Source organism: Rhineura floridana, chromosome 11, assembly GCF_030035675.1.
Source record: "Rhineura floridana isolate rRhiFlo1 chromosome 11, rRhiFlo1.hap2, whole genome shotgun sequence".
Lineage (NCBI taxonomy): Eukaryota > Metazoa > Chordata > Lepidosauria > Squamata > Rhineuridae > Rhineura > Rhineura floridana.
Genome location: NC_084490.1, coordinates 58,582,784 through 58,606,762, shown reverse-complemented (window position 1 = coordinate 58,606,762; position 23,979 = coordinate 58,582,784). Strand labels below are relative to the sequence as shown.

The window sequence follows — 23,979 nt, the reverse complement described above, 5'->3', positions numbered from 1 at the left end:
TCAAAAAAGTAATAAATTACAAGTAACTCGTTATTTATAACAAGTTACTTCCAAGCTCTGAGCAAACGTACGTAGAACCATAGGCTAGTAGGGTTGGAAGGGGCCTATAAGGACATCGAGTCCAACCCCCTGTTCAACGCAGGAATCCAAATTAAAGCATACCCAATAGTTGGCTGTCCAGCTGCCTCTTGAATACCTCCACTGTTGGAAAACCCACCACCTCCCTAGGTAATTGGCTCCATTGTTGTACCACTCTAACAATTAGGAAGTTTTTCCTGATGTTCAGTTGAAATCTGGCTTCCTGAAACTTGAGCCCATTATTCTGTGTCCTGTGCTCTGGGACAATCGAGGAGAGATCCTGGCCCTCCTCTGTGTGGCAACTTTTCAAGTACTTGAAAAGTGCTATCATATCTCCCCTCAGTCTTCTCTTCTCAAGGCTAAACATGCCCAGTTCTTTCAGTCTCTCCTCATAGGGCTTTGTTTCTAGTCCCCTGATCATCCTCATTGCCCTCCTCTGAATTCGTTCCAGTTTGTCTGCATCCTTAAAGTGCGATGTCCAGAACTGGACGTAGTAAAGAGGAGGCCTACCCAGTGTTGAATAGAGGGAAACCAATACTTTACACGATTTGGAAACTATACTTCTGTTAATGCAGCTTAAATTAGCATTTGCCATTTTTGCAGCCACATCACACTGTGGGCTGATATTTAGCTTGTGATCAGCAACAATCCCAAGATCCTTCTTGCAAGTAGTATTGCTAGCCAAGTATCCCCCTTATTATAACTGTGCATTTGGTTTCTTTTTCCTAGGTGTAGAACATTGCACTTATCCCTGTTAAATTTCATTCTGCTGTTTTCAGCCCAATGCTCCAGCCTATTAAGATCCCTTTGAATTTTGTTTCTGTCTTCCAAGCTATTAGTTATCTCTTCCAATTTTGTATCATCTGCAAATTTGATAAGCATTCCTTGCACCTCTTCATCCAAGTCATTAATAAAAATGTTGAAGAGCCCTGGACAAGGACTGAGCCCTGCAGTACCCTGCTCATTATCTGTCCCCAGTTTAAGAAGGAACTATTGATAAGCACTCTTTGAGTACAATTCTGTAGCCAACTATGGATCCACCTGATAGTTGTCCCACATTTAGCTAGTTTGCTAATCAGAACATCATGGGGCACTTTGTCGAAAGCTTTGTTGAAGTCGACATATATATGTCCACAGGATTCTCACAGTCTACCAGGGAGGTTACCTGATCAAAATATGAGGTAAGATTAGTCTGGCAGCATTTATTCTTGATAAATCTATGTTGGCTTCTAGTAATCACTGTATTGTTTTCAAGGTGCTTACAGACTGACCGTTTATAATCTGCTCCAGATTGTTCCCAGGCATCAATGTCAGACTGACTGGTCTGTAGTTCCCAGGTTCCTTCTTTTTGCCCTTTTTAGCCCCCCTCCAGTTATCTGGCACTTCACCCATCCTTCACCATTTCGCAAATAGAGAGCAGTTCTGAGAGTTCTTCAGCCAGTTCCTTCAATACTCTAGGATGCAGTTCATCAGGCCCTGGAGATTTGAACTTGTTCAAAGTGATTAGGTATTCCTTGACCATTTGTCTATCAATCTCAAGCTATAATCCTGCCCCTTCAACTTCATGTTTGCCAGGAGGGTGATATAGCCTCTTTTAGGAAAAGACTGAGCCAAAGTAGGAATTGAGCACTTCTGCCTTTTCTTTGTCATCTGTTATCAGTTTGCCATACTCACTGAATAACTGTACCACCGTTTATTTTCTCTGTCTTTTACTATGGATGTACCTGAAGAAAACCTTTTTGTTGATTTTGGCATCTCTCGCTAACCTCAGTTCATTCTCAGCTTTAGCCTTCCTGACTCCATCCCTGCAATTCCATGCTACCTGTCTGTACTCTTCCTTTGTGGCCTGGCCTTCCTTCCACTTTCTGTTTTTTTTTTTTTTTTTACAATAATTTTTATTCAAATTTTCATAAAACATACAAAACAAAATCATAAAACATTCAAAGACAAAAAACAAAACAAAACAAAAATGATTAAACAAAAAAAATAAAATGTTGACTTCCCATTTGTCGTAGGTCAAATCAGTTATAGGTCTACAATATATAACAATCCTGTCTCTTGAATTATATTATAAAATCACTTTCCTCCAGTAGTTATCTTAATTAATCATCAAATCTCATAAACATTACTTTATTCTTTCCACAAAAAGTCAAAGAGAGGTTTCAATTCTTTAAGAAATATATCTATCAATTTTTCTCCAAATAAACATGTTGATTAATCCATCTCGTTAATAATAATAATAATCTTATTGTCATAACCATAGTCCAAATAAACATATCGATTAATCCATCTCATCAAAATCTGTTAGGTCCAATAATTTCAATAGCCATTATTCCATTATCCCTATTAATTCCATCTTCCATCTTCAATAGTCCTGTTAAGTCCAGTAATTTCAGTGTCCAATCTTCCATTATCAGTATTCCATAATAATCTTGCTGTCATAGCCATAGTCATATAATAAGAGTCTGATGGGAATTTCCTCTATCCCAAATATTTTCTTGCCATCAATTCTGAATAAGTTGCTGAAATATTGTTGTAAAGTCATATCTCTGTTCTTCTTTTTTACAAAATGCACTGGCTCATCTCTTGAGAGTTTTTCCACTGTCACATGGCTGCAGTTAATTCCATAGATTTTCTCTATATCAAGCTCCATCACGTCATTCCAGTCCAGAAGATTATCCAAGCCATTGATAACTTTATCTCTAATATCTTCATTAATTTCTTCAGAGATAACGTTAAATTCCAAACAGTAGATTTTATTTCTAATATCCATAAACTCCAGATCTTTTTCCAATTCCACATTTGTTCCAATCTCCAGGGCTTGTATCTTCCCTTTATTTTTTCTTTTCTCATCTCTGATCTCATTCTCCTCTCTCACAGGATCCCCTATTTCTTTAAGCTCCTGCGTCATTTTGCTCAGTTCAATTTTCAGCTCCTTACTGCCCTGTCGCAGGGTTTGTTTCGTTATCTCAATCTCATCCATTATTTTCTGAAACATAATTACTTCCAGATTCTCAGCCACTTTCTTGATTGCCATTTTTAAAACCACGAAAACAAAGCAAAACAAAAATAAAGAAGAACCACTTCTTATTTCAGCAACAATTGGGTTAATATTCCAGGCTTGATGACATCACAGTATAAACAGAGCAGCCTGCCTTATCTCTCTATGTTCAAGAATACAAAACAAATTTAGTTCCCAGCATCAAAACAGTTAGCGTCGTCGTGAAGAAGCAGATTCGTCAAAATAAAATAGACCAAAAAGAGCATAGTCCCAGACAATATAATGTTCCTCGGAATAGAAATCCCTCTTCTGTTTATATCTTTAGAATGCACTTCCAGGACAGCTTTTTGCAATAGAAACAGAGATAAGCTGTTAATTTCGTGAATAACAGAGAAGAGTTATAGCTCACCCAGAAGCTCTTTAAAGCTGATTAAATTGACAAATCTCTTTTTGCTGCAACAGTTTAAACCAAGTAAAAAAAATAATAGAAAGAAGGGTGCTTGCCTGTTAGTCTGTTTTCTCTTTGAAGAAAAGATAAACGTATCGCATTAAACAGATAGAGCTTGTTCGGAAGTCCATCCGGCATTGCTGGCTGGACCTTTTCTCATAAATTAATAAATTCATAAATTAATGAAATCCAGTCCTCCCAACAAAAACAGGCTTTGAGGTTGATCTCTACGTTTCTCCCTGCCCGGGAGAAATTTCATCAGTCAAAATAAAAATGTTCTGACTGATTTATATCTGAATAAGCTTCTTTTGAGGCGGGAGCCCATCTCAAAAGCAAGCACAAGCGAAGTCACCCTTCCCGGAAGTCCACCCTTCCTTCCACTTTCTGTATCCGTGCTTTTTTGTGTTGTCAGGTCATCTCTAAGTTTTCTGTGAAGCCACACTGGCTCCTTCTGTTGTCTTCACCCTTTTTTCCTTGATGGAATTGTTTACCATTATACTTTTAGAAGTTCCTTTTTTAGAAACTCCCATCCATCTTGTACTATTTTTTTCATTAGGGTCACTTACCATGGAACCTTACTTACAATTGTTGTTTATTAAAATCAGCTTTCCTGAAGTCTAGGGTGCGCGTATGGCTAGTCTCAGCTTTTGCTATTTAAAATAAAGAACTCAAGTATAGTGTGGTCACTTTTCCCCAGAGTTCCCATAACTGCCACTTCATCCACCAAGTCATCTCTATTGGTTAGAATCAAGTCAAAGATAGCTGATCCTCTAGTTGCTTCCTCCACTTTCTGTGGGAGAAAGTTATCTCCAACACAAGTCAGGAATTTCTTGGAGGGGCCGTGTTTGGCAGAATTTGTCTCCCAACAGACATCGGGGTAATTGAAGTCCCCCATGACTACTACATCATGCCTCCTTGAAACATTGGCAATTTGCTTTTCAAAAGTTTCATCCACATCTTCTCCTTGATTGGGTGGTCAGTAGTACACTCCTGCCACCACATTCCTTTTATTCCTTACCACATTAATTTTAATCCAGATATTCCTGGTGGAGCTACCAAGCTCATCTTCCTATGTTTCTGTGCAGGGATATATATTTTTTATAGCATGACTCTGCCTCCCTTTCTATTCCTTCCGTTCTTTTTGAGCAAGTTATATTCTTCAATTGCTGTATTCCAAGTCACGGGAGTCATCCCACCAAGTTTCAGTTATACCTGAAAAATGGAAATGTACTGCCTTTGATTCCAACTTATGGCGACCCTATGAATAGGGTTTTCACGGTAAGCAGTATTCAGAGGTGGTTTACCATTGCCTTCCTCTGAGGCTGAGAGGCAGCGACTGGCCCAAGGTCACCCAGTGAGCTTCGTATGGGGATTCGAACCCTGGTCTCCCAGGTTGTAGTCCAATACCTATCAAGTCATATTTACTCTCCTGTATTAAGAGCTCAAGTTCGTCTTGTTTGTTTCCCATACTCTGGGCATTAGTATACAGACATAGAAGACCATGTGATTTATGGTCTGGCTTCCTTCCTACATTTTTATGAAGACTATTACTGGCCCCATTACAGCCGACCCCTCAGTTCCTCTTATTGTGCACAAGCCTTTGTTAGTCATTACCGCCAAGTTTGCGTCTCCCTCCTCTTTAAGATTTTATTTATTTATTTATTTATTATTTGATTTATATCCCACCCTTCTGGCAGGAGCCCAGGGCAGGAAGATTCCATTTAAAGCTCTCCTGATTAAATTCTCCATGCTGTGGCCAAACACATTCTTCCCACTCCTTGTGAGGTGCAACCCATCACTTGCCAGCAGTCCATCTTCCAGGAATCAAAGCCTCCACCTTTGTAGCCACTCATTCATGTGGAGTGTTTTTCTTTGCTTTTCCATTCCTCTTTGAAGTACTGAAAGGATGGATGAGAAAACTATCTGGGCCCCAAAGTCCTTGAGGTTTTTCCTCAGAGCTTCAAAGTCTGACGTGATTTCATCGTAGCTCTGTTTGCCAGTATCATTTGTTCCCACACAAATGAAAAGAAATATCTGCCAGTGGGCTTTATGAACTATGGCAACCCTTCTGTCACATCTCTAATCTGTCCTCCAGTGAGACAGCATACCTGGCAAGTCCATGGATCTTCTCAGCATACTTGGGTTTCAATCCCAAGTAGTCTCCTACTACTCTTCTCTTCATCTTGCCGTGGAGCATGGTTTCATTGCCTCTGCTTGACTAAGCTTCAGCCTCTCGCTTGCTGTCGCATGGGGTCTCCTGCAATTCTTCTCCTGCAGGTTATCATTATCATTAATAATATTTATATACCACTTAATATGCTAAATCCCTAAGTGGTTTACAATAACGTAACTGTATCATAAGAATGAAATTACAAAGAAATACCTCAGTGAGAGAATGAGGTTGTCCTCCAGTCTTATCCTCAAGTGCCTGGAAGTGGTCTCCTCTTCTGCTTCAACATGCTGCTGTTCTTCCACCTCCTGTATTTCTCTTTGCTGCTGTTGTTTTAGCATTCTAAGAACTCTTTCTCTTCTCTTATGGCTCTTCATTGTGTCCGCCTGCCATTCCAGGCCCCTCACTCTTTCTTCCAACATTGCCACCAGCTTGCACTTGTTGCACGTGTTCACCATGTAGTTCTCAGGCAAGAAAACAAACATTGCACACACCTTGCAGGTCATCACCACTGTCCTTCCTGTCCATAGTCTCTACTGCCTTTTGTTTGTTTCTTTATACTTGTACTGGAATGATCTGGGCTTTGTCCTGTCCTCCTTCAGGGTAAATAAGACAATCCCACTGGTACAAGGAAAAAAAGCTTTAGGGACCTCCCCTGCTGAACTCCTGTGCCAAACGCCTGTTCGCTCTCCCTGTTTGCTCGCTGTCTGAGAGCTGGCTCGCATGTATCTCCTCTGGACCAGCTGACACAGCTCCCTCTGCTCTGCTCAGTTAGGAGTCAGGAAACAGAATGAAAGCTCCCAGCACACACAGCTGCTCCTAGTTGCACTCAGCAGCTATCAGTCCATGCCCCTTCCAATCAAGCTGCTATGGAGCCCTTGAGAGCACAGTCAGAGCACACGGCGTCAGAGCCCTTTGTCTGTCTTCCTCCCTACACCTCCTCTGCCAAACTCCTGTTAGCTCTCCCTGTTCACTTGCTCTGTTTGCTCACTCTCTGAGAGCTGGCTCGCTTGTATCTCCTCTGCACCAGCTGATACTCTACTCTGCTCAGTTAGGAATCAGGAAACAGAATAAAAAAGATGCCCATGTGGCCATCCAACAATCTCAGATATGGGATTATATGCTGCCAACATAGAGTCCCTTGAAGAGGATGGGCCGTCAGCCCACGAATAAGGCCTCCACTTTCTGGAACCCTGCCATGCTATCCAGGTAGAACAGAGTGCTCTACAAACAATCAGGGTGTGCAAGGTCTATTCTTGGGGTTCAGAAGGGTTTGGACAAAAGGGAGGTCATACTACATCCTGGAATCCCTGGAAAAGTGAATTTATCTTAGGAACAAAGGCTGATCAGACCAAAGCACTACCTTGTCCTGATTATGGCTAACATGATTGCCACCAAGAAACCATTTTAAAGATGAGAATTTTCAAGGAACGTGTAGCCAAAAGTTCAAAGGGGTGACCCCATGAGAGCCATCAAAATTCAATTTTAATACCTGTGAGGAACCTGTGGACGAAGGGAATTCTGTTGGCCGACTCCTTTAACAAAACACTTAAACAGCGGAGTGAGAAGGCAACGTGGAGTTGCCTGTCCAACCGGACATGACAAATAAGGCTGCTGCTCGGCATCTGATGGCACTAGTACTGAGACCTCATCTATCCAAGACTGACGGAATCCCAACACATCCTTGATGTCCCTATCCCCTGGATCTCACCCTAGGACCTCACTCCCAAGTCATGAACACTTTCCAGGTGGATTCATAGACCCCAATGTTCAAAGGCCTGTGTGACACCAAAACAGTGTCCAAAAACTGTCCCAGAAAAGGCCAGTTTAGTAAACCAGAGGGACTCAGCTTCCAGGCTGTCAGCTGGTAAAGGCCTGGGGGAGGATGGAGCACTGGACCCTGAGACAACATATACTCCCTCAACAGAATGCGGCAGGTGAAGGAGCTTGGAAAACCAGGGTCTCCGCAACCAGTGAGGTGCTACCAGGAAGACTCCCATCCAGTAGCACCAAATCCATCTCACTGTCTGTGTCATGAGCAAAAAAGGCGGGAATGCATAAAGGCAACCCTGAGGCCAGTCCACTTCCATTACATCTGTTGCAAGGGCTTTTGGAGAGGGAACAAAGATATGAAATCTGGGGACTGGGCACTGCGTTCTGTCACGAAAGATCAAGAATCGTAACGAGATGTGTCAGGCTCTTAACATGGTTGCCTCGAGCAACAACCACAAGCATTGTGGAGCCCAGTTTGCACCTTGGTAACCAGTGAACTAAGAGCAATGAAACAAGCTGGGTGGTGGCCAGAGTGCAAGTGGTGAAAGACGTGCTGAGAGGTTGATCAGGCACAAGTAAAACATCATAACTGTGCCTACTGTGTGGCACTGAAGGTGGCGAAGAAGGCCCACTTCTCTGCCACCATCACTTCCTCAAGTAGCTGTCCAGTGGAACTTTTCCATATTGTCAGGGGTCTGTTTTCATCAACTCCAGGAAGAAACTGAGTTTTAGACCTTTCAGAGGCCCACTCTAAATTGTTTGCAAGGCACTTTGAGGGTAAAGTTGCTTGCTTCCGTAGCAATCTTGATGCCTCATCCACATCTATTGTAGTTCCCCTGTGAGGTGTCCAGTGCAACATCTGCTGCAACTTCTTGGGATCAGTTTCAGTTGATGCAGCCTGATGATGTGGACCAACAACGTGTCCTCTCGACCCTTGACTTTCTTATTAAAGCTAGCCAAGGGGGTATGACCAAGTGGATCCAGAGTGTGGTCAATTAATCTTTGTGGGAGGGAGTGGTCCCAGCTGCCCTGAAAGAGGCAGTGATCCAACCACTCCTGAAAGAGCCCACCCTGGACCCATTGGTTTGTGACAGCTACTGCCCGGTTGCAAATAGCCCCCTTTTAGGGAAGGTGATTGGGAGGGTTGTGGAACAGCAACTGCAAGTACTCTTGGATGAAACAAATTATCTTAACCCATTCCAATCTTGGTTCAGGCCTGGTTATGGGACTGCATTCGCCTTGGTCGCTCTGATGGGTGACCTTTATCGGAAAAAGGACAGGGGGAGTGCAACCCTGTTATTCCTATTTGATCTCTCAGAGGCTTTTGATACCATTAACCATGGTATCCTTCTGAGTCGACTTGGTGAGATGGGTATCGGAGGCACTGTTTTACAGTGGTTCCAATCCAGGGTAATTTTCAGAGAATAGCATTGGGTGATTGTCTTTCAGCCCCCTGGCAGTTATGCTGTGGGGTGTTGCAGGGGACCATCTTGTCCCCAATGCTATTTAACATCCATATGAAGCTCTTGGAAGTGGTTATCAGGGGTTTTGGGGTGAGGTGTCAGCGCTATGCTGATGATACCCAGCTCTATTCCTCTATAACATCTGAATTGGGAGAGGGCATGCAAGCCCTGGACTGGTGCCTGGACTCAGTGGTGGGCTGGATGAGGGCCAATAAACTGAGCCTGAATCCTAGCAAGACGGAGAAGCTGTGGTTGGTGTCTCTCAAGTTCAGATAACTGGTCAATTGCCTGCTTTGGATGGGGTTGTACTCCCTCTGAAAGAGCAAGTCCGTAATCTGGGGGTGCTCCTGGATCCATCCTTGTCAATAGATATCAAAGTGACTCAGTGGCTAGAAGTGCCTTTTACCAGCTTTGGCTGGTAAATCAGCTGCAGCCATTTCTGGACTGGGATAGCCTGACCACTGCTGTCCATGCACACGGTATATACCACTGTCCATGGTAATCTCCAGGCGCTCTATGTGGAGCTGCCCTTGAGGTTAGTCCGAAAGCTGCAGCTGGTGCAAAATGCAGCAGGGTGACTGCTCAATGGAGCCAATATGTCACCCCGCTGCTCAAAAAATTGCACTGGCTGCCCACTAGCTGCCAGGCCAAGTTCAAGGTTCTGGTTTTGGTGTACAAAGCCCTATACAGCTTGGGACCGGGATACCTGAAAGATCATCTTACCCATTATATACCCAGTTGATCACTGCGCTCTGCAGGTGAGGGCCTTCTGCGGATACCATCTTAACAGGAGGTGTGTTCCAAACAACATAGGAAGCAGATCTTTAGTGTAATGGCACCTACCCTTTGGAATTCCCTCCCCTTAAATATTAGACAGGCACCATCTATATTATCTTTTCAGTGCCTACTAAAAACCTTCCTCTTTCAACAAGCCTTTTAAGTAGAGACCTCATCCCAGTTTGCATCTGCGCTGGGATTGCTTTTTAAGATTTTTAAAGCTTTTAAAAAAAATGTTTTTAAAGATGTTTGTTTTAATATATTTTAAAGTCTGTTTTTAAGATGTTTTAGCAGCAGACCTCTCTTTGGAGCTACCTGTTTTTTCTCTCTCTCTCCTTAACTGTGGGCTGAGAAGTGAGATTGCTGAATGCTATGTGGGATTCAGAAGGCATGACATTCCTTACGTCTTTGCAATCAGGCCCATGACCAATTGACAGGGCAGAGAAGCCCTCCTCCCCTGGAAAGGTCTGAGAAGGTGCAGACTAAGGGGCCCTCTCTTGACTTACCCTTCAGAATTGTGTCTGGTCAAAGGAGTAGCCAGTTCTGTCTTCAGGGACTAGAGGGATGGATGCCCCTGATCTCTCTCACTGTCCTCTGAGAAATCATTATCCCCACAGTTTTGTCTAGAGAGGGATGCGCCACTCGCACTGGCCATGGCAGTGAAGACCAATGCAGCAACTGTCCCTGTGGTGAGGGAGGGCAGTACGTGTCGCGGCTGCAGCCTTTCTGATAATCAATAGAGCCACCTTCACACACTTTCCCTTGATATCAGATGCAGGGAGCAGCCACTTGTGTAGCAGCACATGCTTTCTTCCTTAAGCTGCTTGAAGATGCTGCTATAGAGGCCAGGATAGGCAGTTGTAATGAGTGGCTACTGTCCTCTCTTTCCCCGTCTCAGCAGAAAGCAGCTTTGAGCCTCACTTACTTGCAAGTAAGGCCTGTAAACAGCAATTGTTTTCCCCACCCTGCCTGCACCCTAAATGATCCCCTAATGGCAAGAGCTCCGAAAGAAAGGAAAGGGAAAGGGCAGGCAGTAAAAGGAAGATAATTGAAGATGAAAAATAAAGTTAGAGAAGAGGAGGAAGGGTGTAGAATGACAGAAAAAAACGAAGCAGAGAAAAGGACTCTAAAGAAGCTAATAGTTTCTTATGGAGCTCTAGCCACTCCAACTGATTTCAGCAACAGATAGGACCTGGGTGTTGTGATCCCCCCCCCCAAGGAAGATAGAAGATTCTGGATCAGCCATAGAGAGGAATAATCCCAAGGAGAAGGATTTCTCTCCATGTGCCACTGGGGAAATACTGTTCCATCAGACCAAATACCTAACATAACTACCTAACTATGATGTTTATGGTACTCTGGAATTTCTATGTATTAGCAACAGCAGCAGGTACTGAGGGAAATTATACAGCTGTGGAAGCAGCTGCATACTTACGGCCGTGGGTTTTTCAGTTCTATAATTATAAAGCTGGCATAGTCTATTTGTCATAACATTAAGATATGTTGTCAATTGAATTGAATTGAAACTTTATTTTTACCCCGCCCTTTTTCCAAACTGGAACTCAGGGTGGCTTACAAATAGAACTACATGTAGTTAAAAACATAGAAAACCATACAATTAAAATACAATTAAACTATGCACAACCTTAAAACCGTGAAAGGCACTTAAAAATCTAAAAACAATTAAAAATAATACAAATAATAATATAAAACAATAAAACAAGCCTTGTAAAGCCCAATCCTAAACACCTCCTATCCCAAAAGCCTGTCAGAATAAAAAAGTCTTTACTTGCCAACGGAAGGATGGCAAGGAGGGGGCCATTCGTGCCTCCCTAGGAAGGGAGTTCCAGAACCTAGGAGCAGCCACCGAGAAGGCCCTATCTCGCGTCCCCACCAATCGCACTTGCGAGGGTGTTGGGACTGAGAGAAGGGCCTCTCCTGAAAATCTCGGGGCCCGGGCAGGCTCATATTAAAATCAAAGAATTTACTTGATGAGTAATCTGTTTCAGAATGATCAAAGTAAGAAGTCCAAGTTATAGCTGTACAAATATTTCGCATTACCACCCAAAACATATCTTTAGTTTCCTTTTGCTGGTTTAGATCATGGGTGGGCAGAAGGTAGACTTAGATCTGCTGGCAGATCTAGGGTTGATTTGAAATTGATCAACAAAAAAATCTGACTCCCAATATTTTAACAATAGCAAAACAAAAAGTCTCCCCCTTCATTAGACTGCAGAAATGACAATTGATTGATTGATTGATTGATTTTATTTACGGTCATAGACCAAATGAGAAATGAAGAAAGCTTGGGAGAAAGCCAGAAGTGGATTTGTGTGTATGAGAGAGGACTGAGATCAATTTGAAAACAAATCCTGACATGAGCATGTGCTCAGAGCAGGAATGGGGGAAAATTTGGTTTGGATCATATTTGAATGCACACCTACCTAATTTGCATTTCCTGAAACAACCCACAAACTGCAACACAGCTGTTCTTTGAAATTTGCACTTCTCTAAGTTTTGTGATATAGTTCTCCAACAAAAAAGTGTATAAAATTGGTGTATTAGGGGAAAGGGGTGCATAAAAATGCTTATATTAGTGAAAAAACATATAAAAATGTATTGCATTAGGGAAAATTGCTTGCACTTAGGCAACATTGCATTCAAAATGTACATATTAGGAGACATGTACACTAAAACAGTGATTAATTTTCATGAGGACTTAAAAAAATCACAAATTGATGTGTAAATGTGGTGAACTAAACTTATGACTGGAAAAAAGAGAAACTGAGAGAAACCAAAAATCGACAGATGCGTCCATCCCTAGTTCAGACGCACCCTCTTCCGTAAATCATGTGCTCTGGTTTTCTGGTATTAGTTTCAGATTTTGAGGCCTGAGAATATGGACAAGATGCTTGAAGCAGTGATCTAACTACGTGCTGTCTCACCTCTTGCCTTTCCTGTCTAATTCAAACAAGCAAGAGGGAATTCACCAGATAGTCCACTGTGTAGTAAACAAGTCATTGTGGAAGAGTCTGATGTATTGAAGGAGCTGGTGTTGTGCCCCTTCAAGAAACCCACATTGGACCCAGAGGTTAACAACTACCGCCCTGTTGCTAATATTCCATTCTTAGAGAAGGTGCTTGAGAGGTTGGTAGCTGTACAGCTTCAGACACTTTTTGAAGAAATAGAATATGTAACTCCATTCCTGTTTGGGTTCAGGCCTAGTGTGGGGACAGAATCAGCCTTAGTCACCCTGATGGATGACCTTTATCAAAAGACAGACACGGGGGAGTGTGACCATTTTCCTTGATCTCTCAGAGGCTTTTGATACTGTTGACTATGGTATCATTCTGGGCCATCACTATGGCTTGGGAGTCAGGGGCATGGTGATACAGTGGTTCCACTCTGATCTGCAGGGTCATGTCCTGATGATCATACCTCAGCCCCATGGCAGTTAGGCTGTGGAGCTCTATGGGTTCCATTCTGTCTCCAGTGCTATTCAACATCTATATGAAGGCATGAGGGGCAGTCATTAGGAGATATGGAATAAAGTGCCATCCGTATGCTGATGATATCCAATTCTATTTAACTATCATCTGAGTCAAGAGGGGCTGGGCAAGTCCTGAACTGGTGTCTGGATGCAGTAGTGGGCTGGACAACGGCCAAGAGGCTAAAACTGAATCCTGACAAGATGGAGCCTTATGGATAGGAAGTTCCTTGTCCCGGAATTAGGGGAATTGCCTATTTCCAGTTATGGCTGATATGCCAGCTACGGCATACTGTTCATGGACAGTCTAGCCACTTGCACTGATAATCTCAAAGCTGGATTGCTGCAATGCACCATATCTGGGGCTGCCTTTGAACTTGGTCTAGAAGCTACAGCTAGTGCAAAATGCCATGGTCAGGTTGTTAAGTGGAACAGCAACAGAAAGTGGCTAACAAGTAAAACCAGGGGAATATGAGGAAGAAAACCAAAATGCTAGAAAAATAAGAGTTTATTTGTAATCCAAGCCCACCGCGTTTCAGCCTTTGTGTATTTAGGCCTTCATCAAGGGAATAAAGGCTGGCAAGAAGTATCTTCCATTGGTGAAAGCATTTTGCTTATTGGAAGATAAAGGTAAAGATAAAGGTGTCCCCGCACTTGTAGTGCGAGTTGTTTCCGACTCTTAGGGTGACGTCTTGCGACGTTTACTAAGCAGACCATATATATGGGGTGGGATTGCCAGTTCTGTCCCTGGCCTTTCTTTACCCCCCAGCATATGCCGGGTACTCATTTTACCGACCATGGATGGATGGAAGGCTGAGTGGACCTTGACCCCTTTTACCGGAGATTCGACTTCCTCCTTTCGTTGGAATCAAACTCTGGCCATGAGCAGATACTTCTTGCCAAATACACAAAGGCTGAAACGAGTTGGGCTTGGATTACAAATAAACTCTTCTTTTTCTAGCATTTTGGTTTTCTTCCTCATATTCCCCAGGCTGTTAAGTGGAACAGCCTTCTAAGAACCTATTTCACCAGTTCTGAAGAAGTTGCACTAGCTGCCGATACGATACCAATCCAAGTTCAAGGTGTGCAGCTTGGAACCTAGATACCTGAAAGAGCACATTCTCCCTTGTGTACCTGCCCAGATGTCAAAATCTAGTGGAGACGTCATCTTGACAGTGCCACATTTGCAAGGGATTCAATATACAGCAACCTGAGAGAGGATGTTCTCAATACAGACATTCAGATTATGGAACACCCTCCTGCGTTATAAGCTTTCACAGCCAACTGAAGACTACTTCATCTAGGCTTTTCCTTGTATTCCTGCACTTTGTAAACATTTCTTTGATTGTGTATATGCTCTCCCCTATTTTACTGATAGATTCATTATATGATTTTATTGTGTTTTATTGGTAATGTACCCTGCTTTGGCGTTGATTTATAATGAAAAGCAGATAAAAGTGTTGTGAATAAACCTAAAAATTAAAACAGGCATCTTAATTTGCAATATCATGCTTTTTGGTGTGCTAGTGAATTTATTATTGCTTTAACTCTTCTTTTTTAAATTGAAGGGGTTTTGATCATAGAATATTAATTCTAATATGGTTGATCCCAGAAAACTGTTCACAATTGTGCTGTGGGTACACCAAATTCAGTTTAAATGATATTTGCTGAACAGTTTACTCATTAACATATGCATTTTACACTTTACAATTTGATATCAATTTATTTATTTAGAAAAATAAATTGTACTGCTATTCATTAAAAAACCCCAAAGTGGTTTACAACAATCCTACACACATATACACATACAGTAAAACCATGTAAAAATTTAAAATCAGAAATCATTAATTATTGCAGAATGATATCTGAAATGATAAACATAATTGGGAAAGTTATTTTACCCAAGATAGTTTCAGAAACAGACTAGTATGATCTAAGGAAGCACTCCTAGCTCTTGTTTATTATTAATAATTTGTATTAGTTTTTAAACAACTTTCATGAACTAAACAATACACCTTGTATAGTATTATTGCTGTTTTGCTTTAAATACTTCCTCTCCTCTTACTGCCCTCCTGACTATGATTGTCCAGATATAAAGGCAGTACTATTTGGAAAGGGAAGGGATAAAGTGATATATTTGATCCCTAGAAAGAAACTGAGGATAAAGAAAAAATGGCTAGAACAGTCTATACAGGTTATAACAAGCCAGAATAGCAGCACGATAGGTGATGTACACCTGGTGAAATTGCACAGCTATGCCACTGAAGTAATATGAGCTGGATTTTGTGAACTCTGGTAAAAACTCAGAAGCTAAACAGTGAAATCATGAGATGAGAATGTTTTGTTTACAGAGTTGTGTAGATCTCATTAAAAAGTGAGTGAACTCAGTAAGCCTATTCTACAGTAAATGAAGCATTCATATAACGCATGCTAAATGTTAATGAGTCTAGCTTGCATTATTTCATCCAACATTATAATTTGTGGACAGCTAACCTTGAAATCTATCGTCAGAGTAAGTTTTGAGTCTATTTACATAGACTTGAATTTAATCTCAATTTTGCTCCCAAACTAACCTTGTGCCAGTAAGAACTCTACTGTGCCCAAATGCCCCTCCGAAGCTGCCATCATCAAGGGAGTCCGACCTTGTTTATCTGCCATGTTAACATCTGCACCATGGGTGAGCAAGAGATCAACGATCTGAAAGCATACAAAGCAAGGATGCATTGAGTACAAATTGGGCACACTTTGTGAGCCATGAAAAATAGCAAAAGCCCCTATGCTCTGTACTCATTACAAGTTTTAGATTGTAATGAACATGTCACTATGCTGCACCTACTTAGTCTAGTACTTCAAAAATCCTCTACCCTCAAACATTTCTCACTTATCCATTGGCTTTAACTTCAAAATACTTTTATTTTAAATAGAACATTCTGAAAACTTCAGATCCGAGTATCCATCCTTGAGACCAGGGATGTGGAACCTTTTTTAGCCCAACACCTACATTGCATTCCATCATGGTTAATCTCCCAGGGGCTGCATGCCGGTGAAGGTAGCGGCCAAAGCCAAAGTGAATGGGAAAAAAGCCACACTCTATTCGTAGAAATACATCTATTCGCACATTCACACCTCATTCATACATAGTGACAATATATTATTTTATTTTTTAATGCTGAGAAAGGGGAAGGAGATGCCAGTTAGGATTTTTAAACTCTGGTATTTAAATGTTTTATGCTTCCTTGGAATACAGGTTCTGGGGCTCAGCCTTGGCTCACCTTCAGCGCACCTTGAAAGGACAGCTTTGTGGCCTGAATGCTCTCCCCCAGGAAAAGACCCTCCAAAGACATCCATGTATTCTTCAATTCATTACTAGAGCAGCCGTCTCTCCATAGTCCCTCCCTGTAAAAGGCCCTCTCCCATCTCCCTCCAGAGAGACCGAGAGAGCTGAACAGTAATAGTGGAGACTTGAGGGCGTATGCTCATCCCAAATGATTGGAGATTGCATAGAGAAAGCAGCAAAGGAAGAGCAGCACAAGTGAGTTAAGCAAGATTGTGGTGGAATGACAAGGAAAACAGCAACAAGGCATAGCAGCATGTTCCATGCTGATTCTAGATGGAGGCTGCAAAGTGAGCTCCTTGAAATGGAACAGGGCCACTGAGGGGATGAGACATGGCCAGATGATGGCAGAACAGATCCAGAGTTCATGAGAGCTGCACCCAGCCCACGGGCTGGAGGTTCTCCACCACCGGTATCGATGAGGGTATGCCTACACTCTCAGGTAGGCTGTGGATGATTTGAACTCCCATTCTCCTGCTTCCAAGATATTTGCCTTGAGCTATCGGATCCCTCTCTCACTTCCGTATCTAAGGCATGCTTTCTTGACCAGCATCGATGTGTGCTGAGTTGTCTTGATGTAGCATTGCTACCCTTTGCAATAGCACTGGCAAGCCCATACTTTTAAATTAATGTAATTAACGCAAATGTCCATGAGAGCTTCCCACCTGAACGCTGAACTGCTTGCTCAGACAAATGGAATCCTGAAGATGCCCAGATTTGAATATTTGAGTTACCAACTGTCATAACCAGAAACACAACAAAGTAACACCCTCATTTATCCAGATGTTAGGTGGGAATGGATTGGAACTATGGACTGCTAAAAGAGGAGGGTTGCTGACATGTGGAGAAGGCCAACAAAGGGCTACATAGAGGATACACAGTGAATTGCCTAACCTGGATCAGACTAATGGGGTTTTCTACAGTATGTAGAATAAATTGCCTAATTTAAATTGGAATGCTTTGGGGTAAAACATATTCCTTCTGGAACAGGATGTTTCTATTAGCATCTGTGAACCATAAGCTTGCTTTAAATGAGAGTTAGGTACAATTACATATGAATCATACGCAAAGGAGGGAGTGCATTTGGTATGAAATGCTCTCTTTGGCAGCAGGTCAAAATAATTTCCTTTCCTTTTGTAGTCCTATAAATGTCACAGGTTTGGCTCCTTTACTCCGTTTTACATCTTACATTCCTGAAGAACACTGATGCATCTAAAAGCCTCCATAACCGAGACACAGAAAGATTCAGACATGTACCTATCTATTTTAAGGTGCTGTGGCAACACCAAGATGCCGTAAATTGAATGGCAGTCCTCAGGACTTCTCCACAGGGAAATGTATTTTGAAACCTCTCACATATTATTGTTGTTGAGAACATCCCACTCAAAAAACTATGTCTGTGTGAAGAAGTCACTCTGAGAACCCACACTGGGTACATATTTGTTCTCTCATTAGGGCAAGGATATATAGCAGACCTTTTCCTCCTACAGACTCCTTTCCACTTCCCTTACCTGCCAATGGCCTTGTCTAACAGCACTGAATAATGGAACAACCCCACGTCGATTAGGCTGGGCTACAGCTGCTCCCTGTTCCAGAAGCAGACGACAAACATCCAGCTTGCCTCGTCCAGCTGCAGCAGTCAGAGCTGGAAAAAAAAAAAGACGGATTGGAATGAAGATCATTCCAAGAAAACCATCTACTTCATGACTTGCAGCTATGGTATGCACCTGCTGTGCAATGGCAAAAGTAGAAACAATCCATGCCTAGAGGGTTACAATCTATTTTCAAAATAAAATAAAAGAATAAAAGGATTGAGGTCCTCAACTAGAAAAGGCTTTAGGTTACAATTTCCAAGGCTTACCCAAGAGATAAGAGATCATGCAGACCCTGCAAAGATATTAGTCCTCTTCAATCGTTCCCTAGTCATGCCAACTAAACATGCAAGTGGTGGCCCACCTTTTGTCACCATTCCAAGCTGAAGCAGGGAGTCTGCTGAGCTTGTGGAGGCTCCCCTTTGTATTTTAAAACCCTAATTTTCCAGGGTTCTAAAATGTGTGGGGAGCCTCAATGAGTACAGCAGGCTCCCCACTTCAGAAGATCATCCTCCAACTCATTGACAGGGTAGAGCTACCTGGCTCTCCCTTATGTGCTTAATTAACTAGATAACACCTGAACAGCGCTATTGTCTGTATCATTTATGATAACTTCTGTATGTTAAGTAACAAGAGATAATGATTGAAGTCATACTCTCCGAATCTAAGTAAGGTATCCTAGAGAATACTTTTTTGATATAGCTCCCCCTCCCCATATACATTTATCACCCCCATATTTATTATTATTATTAGTAGTAGTAGTAGTATTACGATGACGACTACAACGACGACGACTGCTGCTGCTCCAACAAAGTAAATTTCCCATCAGGCTGTAACTGTAATAGCCAGCTCTGCGGGATCCTAGGCAGCACAGCATTTCAAGAGATTGCATGGGGATGGATGATATTTGATTATTTTAAAATGTTTAATCTGCTACATTTTCCATCATATTACATATTTCTCTATCCAGTAATAATCCAGAATCACCATATTTCCTTGTGCCCTCATTCCAGTGTCTGTGCAATTCGTAGACGGTTCTGTCTAGTGTTTAATCATATAAAATAGTACAAATTCATGAATCACCTGATCATGTATGCAATTCAGCAGCAGCATGTGAGTGACATTTAAATTTTCCCACATGAATCAGAACTGAACTGATGCGGGTATGCTGAATGGGTTTCTAAACCTTTACTGGGCTGAACATGAAGAACTTGAGTTTCAACCAAAACTGAACCCAAGCACTGAATGATTTGACTCCCTGGCACTGAAGTGCAATTTGGACACAAAAACCCAAACCCTGTATATTTATAAGAAACCAATTTTAGTACAAGTCTTTGGAGGTTCACCAGGGAAAAACCTAGAATGCAACCCTTAGACAGACATGATTCCATCTAAATGCAAAATTGGTCTTTATTTTTGGTCAAGACAGAGCCCATCAGCAGCAAAAGACTTTTCTGTATACCAAAGTGATCATTAATTTTCAAGATTTCAAGAGTTTTGTACAACATGAAAATGCTTTGTTCCTGGCACACTATGTACTGTCTGGGATAGAGAGACATTTTCACCATGAAAAACAGGCCAAAGCACTTTTTGAAGTTACACTTTCAGAGACTGACAGAATAAACTGCTGGCAAAGCAATTTCTTTCACATCCACCATTTCAGCCTCCCACTCTCCAGCAGACTGCTTTGTCTTATGCTGCTTAAATCTGCTTCTTTGAATATTCTGCCCAGACTTCTCTCTACTATTTTGGAGCATTCACACCAACCAATCCTCCAGGCAAATTAACACTTTTGTTTAAAATAACCCTAATCCAGATCTCTCAGAAGGTCACTGAAATTGGTGAATCTGCTAGCTGTGCGAAATTTATCAATTTTCAATTAATAGTTGGATGCCATGAAGCAGATTTGGCTTGGAAAAGCAACTGTCTTCTTCTTTGCCAAGAATAAGAGGCACTGTATCAACCATCTCAGGCCCTACAATCAACAGGGAAGACCCTGTTGGTGGTGCCACCACTGGGGGTTGCCTAGTTGGCAGTGGCCCATGACAGGGCCTTCTTGGTGGTAGTTCCCTGTTTGCGGAATGCCCTCCCTAGTGAAGGGTGTCCCTCATTATTAACTTTTAGAAAGAATCTTAAAACACTATTGCTTACGTAAGCATTTGGTGACCTAAATATCTCTTCCTGGCAGCTCAGAAATTATTAGCTGTGAAAGTAGGTTATCATAGAAGTAGCTGAATCAGTGCTTGGTGTGGATAATGGACTTGTCTTGGGCCCCAAGGAGAATCTCTGGCAAAGTTGGGAGAATAGAGAAGGGGTTACCAACTTTGGGGAAGACATTGCCAGCATTGATGAAGGAAATGAGGGGGTTACAGAGGATGTGTCTTCAAAAGCCTCGAAGCTGGCTGCTGGAGATTCTGAGGAAGGCTCAGACAGCCTTTCCTTGTATCAGCCGGCTAGTGAGGACTCTCTGCTGGCACCAAGGCCAAGCGTAATGAAAGAAGAGATAAGTGCTAACAAAAACATTGGAACTTCTCAGGCAGAAGAAGAAAGTGACTCAGTAGAGCCAGAAACTGGCACGTCTCCAAGGTTGTGAAGGATAGAGAAGAGACAGTTACAAGTAGCCCAATTTTGTCCACACAACCCAGTCATAGCCCCCTCCTTGCAGCTCATGGTGAGAAGAACCTAAATTAATTCATAGTGTTCCCACCTGTTTTCTGTATATATAGAGGTAGCACTGCCTGTATTTGCAGTTGCAACAACTTGTCTGCTGTTGCTTCCAGTGTCTAGTATGCCTGTTACTGTTTGACTCCTGGATTAGGCCTAGCATGAGATGCTAGATCCCTGTTCTGACTTCTAGAATAATGCTTTATGCAGAAAAACCCAATCCTCAAGTCCTGAGTCTGTTTCTTTGTTTGGGAGCCAGGACATGACTGGATAAGGGCCAATAAACTTAAGCTTAATACAAACACTGCCGTGGATCATGGAATGAGAGTGCCACCCTCCCATTTATGAAGGGCCCCTCTGAGCCACAGGGGTCCTCAGCCAGGGCCCAACCTGGCTGCTCTCTGGTGCTGGTTCTATGCAGACCACCTGAATGAAACTCATGGACCACAGTTTGGGAACTCCTGACTTAGCGTAAATGAGGTAACATGGGTTTGCTCAAGCAACAAGACCAGGGAGGAGCACAGCAGCTGTGATTTTTGCTCAACAAAACCCATGCTTCCTTACTTACACTATGCAGGGGTTCCCAAACTGTGGTCCATGAGTTTCATTCGGGTGGTCCGTGGCATTTCTGTGTTAAATATTCACATTGATTTTTAATTGTTTTGCTTCTTTTATTTCTAATATTCTATGGAATGCAAATTATAATACAATAAAATGCAATACAAGAAATAAAAGAAGCAATAAAAATACAATTAAAATTATACAGCATCTAGCACAGTGCATTACAATTGCTACAACAGGCAGAAAAATCATGAAGTGGTCTGCCAAGACTCTTTGCAAATTTCAAGTTGTCCATGGGGGAAAAAGTTTAGAAACCACTGTGCTAATCCATGATTTGGCTTAGCATTATGTGCAAGCTGGGCCGAAGTGAGGCAGTTTTTATAGCAACAACTGCATTTCCACCTATATATTAGTGTTTCTCCCAAGCACTGATTTTAAAAAGTAAATATTCATTCAAGGGCTGATTTTTATTATCCTGTCAGCATCCCTAGGTGAGGATGCAACATAACCGCACAGTTCAGAGACAACAGGCTAATGGAATTAAGCAAGGCAGTCAATTTGGCCACAAACATACAAAAGGTATAAGAGAACAGAAAATCTGCAGGAGTAAAGAGTCATAGTGGTGTGAGCAGGGGATGTTTCTTTTCTATATTTGTGAAATACTAAGGCCCTTTTACAAGAAGATCCATTTACAAAGATTACCTTGTGAACAAGTTGTTTAAGCACTACATTTTCCTCCAGTCATCCACTAAACCATTATACTTCTTAAGCAAAGGTCCTGTTTCTCCCATGGGCTGGTGGGGGGAGCAGGACCGGGTAAGGGAATGAACGTGTGTATTTATTGGAACATGCTTGTTAAATTGGTCAAAGAGCCAAAGAATAAAGCAAAGGGAAGAAAATTGTCTTGGCAAAACATATGGCAGGTCTGATTTCCAGTAAGATCACACACTTAGAGACGTAACACAAGTAGGAGTGGGCAATTTCTGATAGAAATAACAAGCGCAACTTACATCACAAATGTATCAAGAACCAGAAGAATACAGACATAATATCAACAAATTTGCATACAAATTTTTAGCACAATGGTTGATGGATATAATGCTGGACAGACAGAAATTACACAGGTCATATACCCCTTTGTGCTCTAGTTCTCCAATATTTGGGGTTATGAATGAGCTTAGGAAGTCTAAACAGTGGAAGGCTGGCGACTAAACAACTTCTCTTTGATCTTTGTCTCTACAGTGCATTGGATTAGCAAATATTCCTCAAGTCCAGCAGAGCTTTTCTGGGTTGTCTGGAATTTGCTGGTGTGGATGGGTCCCTAGAGGCAATAGAGTCCTGCTGCGACTGTTTGACCCATCATTTTGAGGATAAAGTCGTTTGGCTCTGTGGCAATATAGATGCTACTGTTATGATTGCAGTTCTATCTGAGGTGTTCAATCCTGTCTCTTCTCCAAGTTTGTGGGATCAATTTCTGTCCCCAATGCTATTCAACATCTATATTAAGCCATTGGGTGTGGTCATTACAAGTTTTGGAGTGAAGTGCCATCAGCATGCTGATGATACCCAACTGTATTTACTCCATTACATCTGACCCAGGAGAGACTGCAAGCCATGGACTGGAGCCCAGATGCAGTGGTGGACTGGATGAGGGTCAATAAACTGAGCTTCAATCCTAGAAAAATGGAGGGCTTGTAGGTGGATGGTTCTTGGGTCTGGGAGACAGGTCAATTATCTGTTCTAGATGGGGTTGCATTCCTGCTGAAGGAGCAGGTTCACAGCTTGGGGGTACTTCTTGATCCATCTTTGTCACTAGAGGCCCACAGTGCCTTCTACTAGCGTTGGCTGGTATGCCAGCTGCAACCATTCCTGGGCCAGGATGGCCTGACCACTCTGGTCTGTGCAGTGGGAACCTGAAGGCTTAAATACTGTAATGCACTTTATATGGGGCTGCTCTTATATCTGATCAGGAAGCTGCAACTAGTGCAGACTGCAGCAGCCATACTGCTCACAGGAGCAGCATGCGGGTGACATGTGACTCCTCTACTGAGAGTGCTGTGCTGGTTGACAATTTGCTACCAGGTTAGACTGAAGGTTCTTGTGTTAATTCACAAAGCCCTCAACAACTTGGGCCCACAGTATGTTATGCTCCACCTCCATCTAGGATCCTCTGATGGGGCACTTCTAGTAGTTCTCCACACCCCTTACGTTCACTTAGTCTGCACTAGGAACCAAGACTTTAGTGTGTTAGGACCTTCAGAACTTCTTGCCAGCAAACATTCAGGAGGAATTATCCCTGCTTTGTTTAGATGCCTTCTGAAAACTGTGTTATTCAGGCAGGTCTTCGAAAAGTGAATTTCTTTTACCAATCAGTATTTATTTACTGATGCTTTTATCATTGCTTATATTATGTTTTTACTGATGCTTTTATTGATCTCATTGTGATGTTGTGTTCTTATGCCTATCACCTTGCTGTATTTTTATTAAAGGGCAGTCTACAAATATTTAAATAAACATTTTGATAGCTTTTTTTCTTAAACTAAGTAGCAGAAACTTAGAGAGAGAGAGGCTTATGTTACCACTACTGCAAACATCCCACAGGATAACCAATTTCTTTCAGTAAATCACACA

The 23,979-nt window shown here is 42.1% G+C and overlaps 1 protein-coding gene across 12 annotated transcripts in view; it reads right to left on the bottom strand.

Annotated features, from left to right (window-relative positions):
* TANC2 (tetratricopeptide repeat, ankyrin repeat and coiled-coil containing 2) overlaps positions 1–23,979 on the bottom strand; it is a 378,583-nt gene that overhangs the window by 23,764 nt on the left and 330,840 nt on the right. For all 12 annotated transcript variants that reach the window (XM_061588302.1, XM_061588293.1, XM_061588296.1 and 9 more), the window contains 2 exons: positions 18,043–18,176; positions 15,771–15,894 (listed from right to left, as the gene is read on the bottom strand). In XM_061588302.1, the coding sequence (XP_061444286.1) occupies positions 15,771–15,894; positions 18,043–18,176 (258 nt within the window). The remainder of the gene's footprint in view (positions 1–15,770; positions 15,895–18,042; positions 18,177–23,979) is intronic.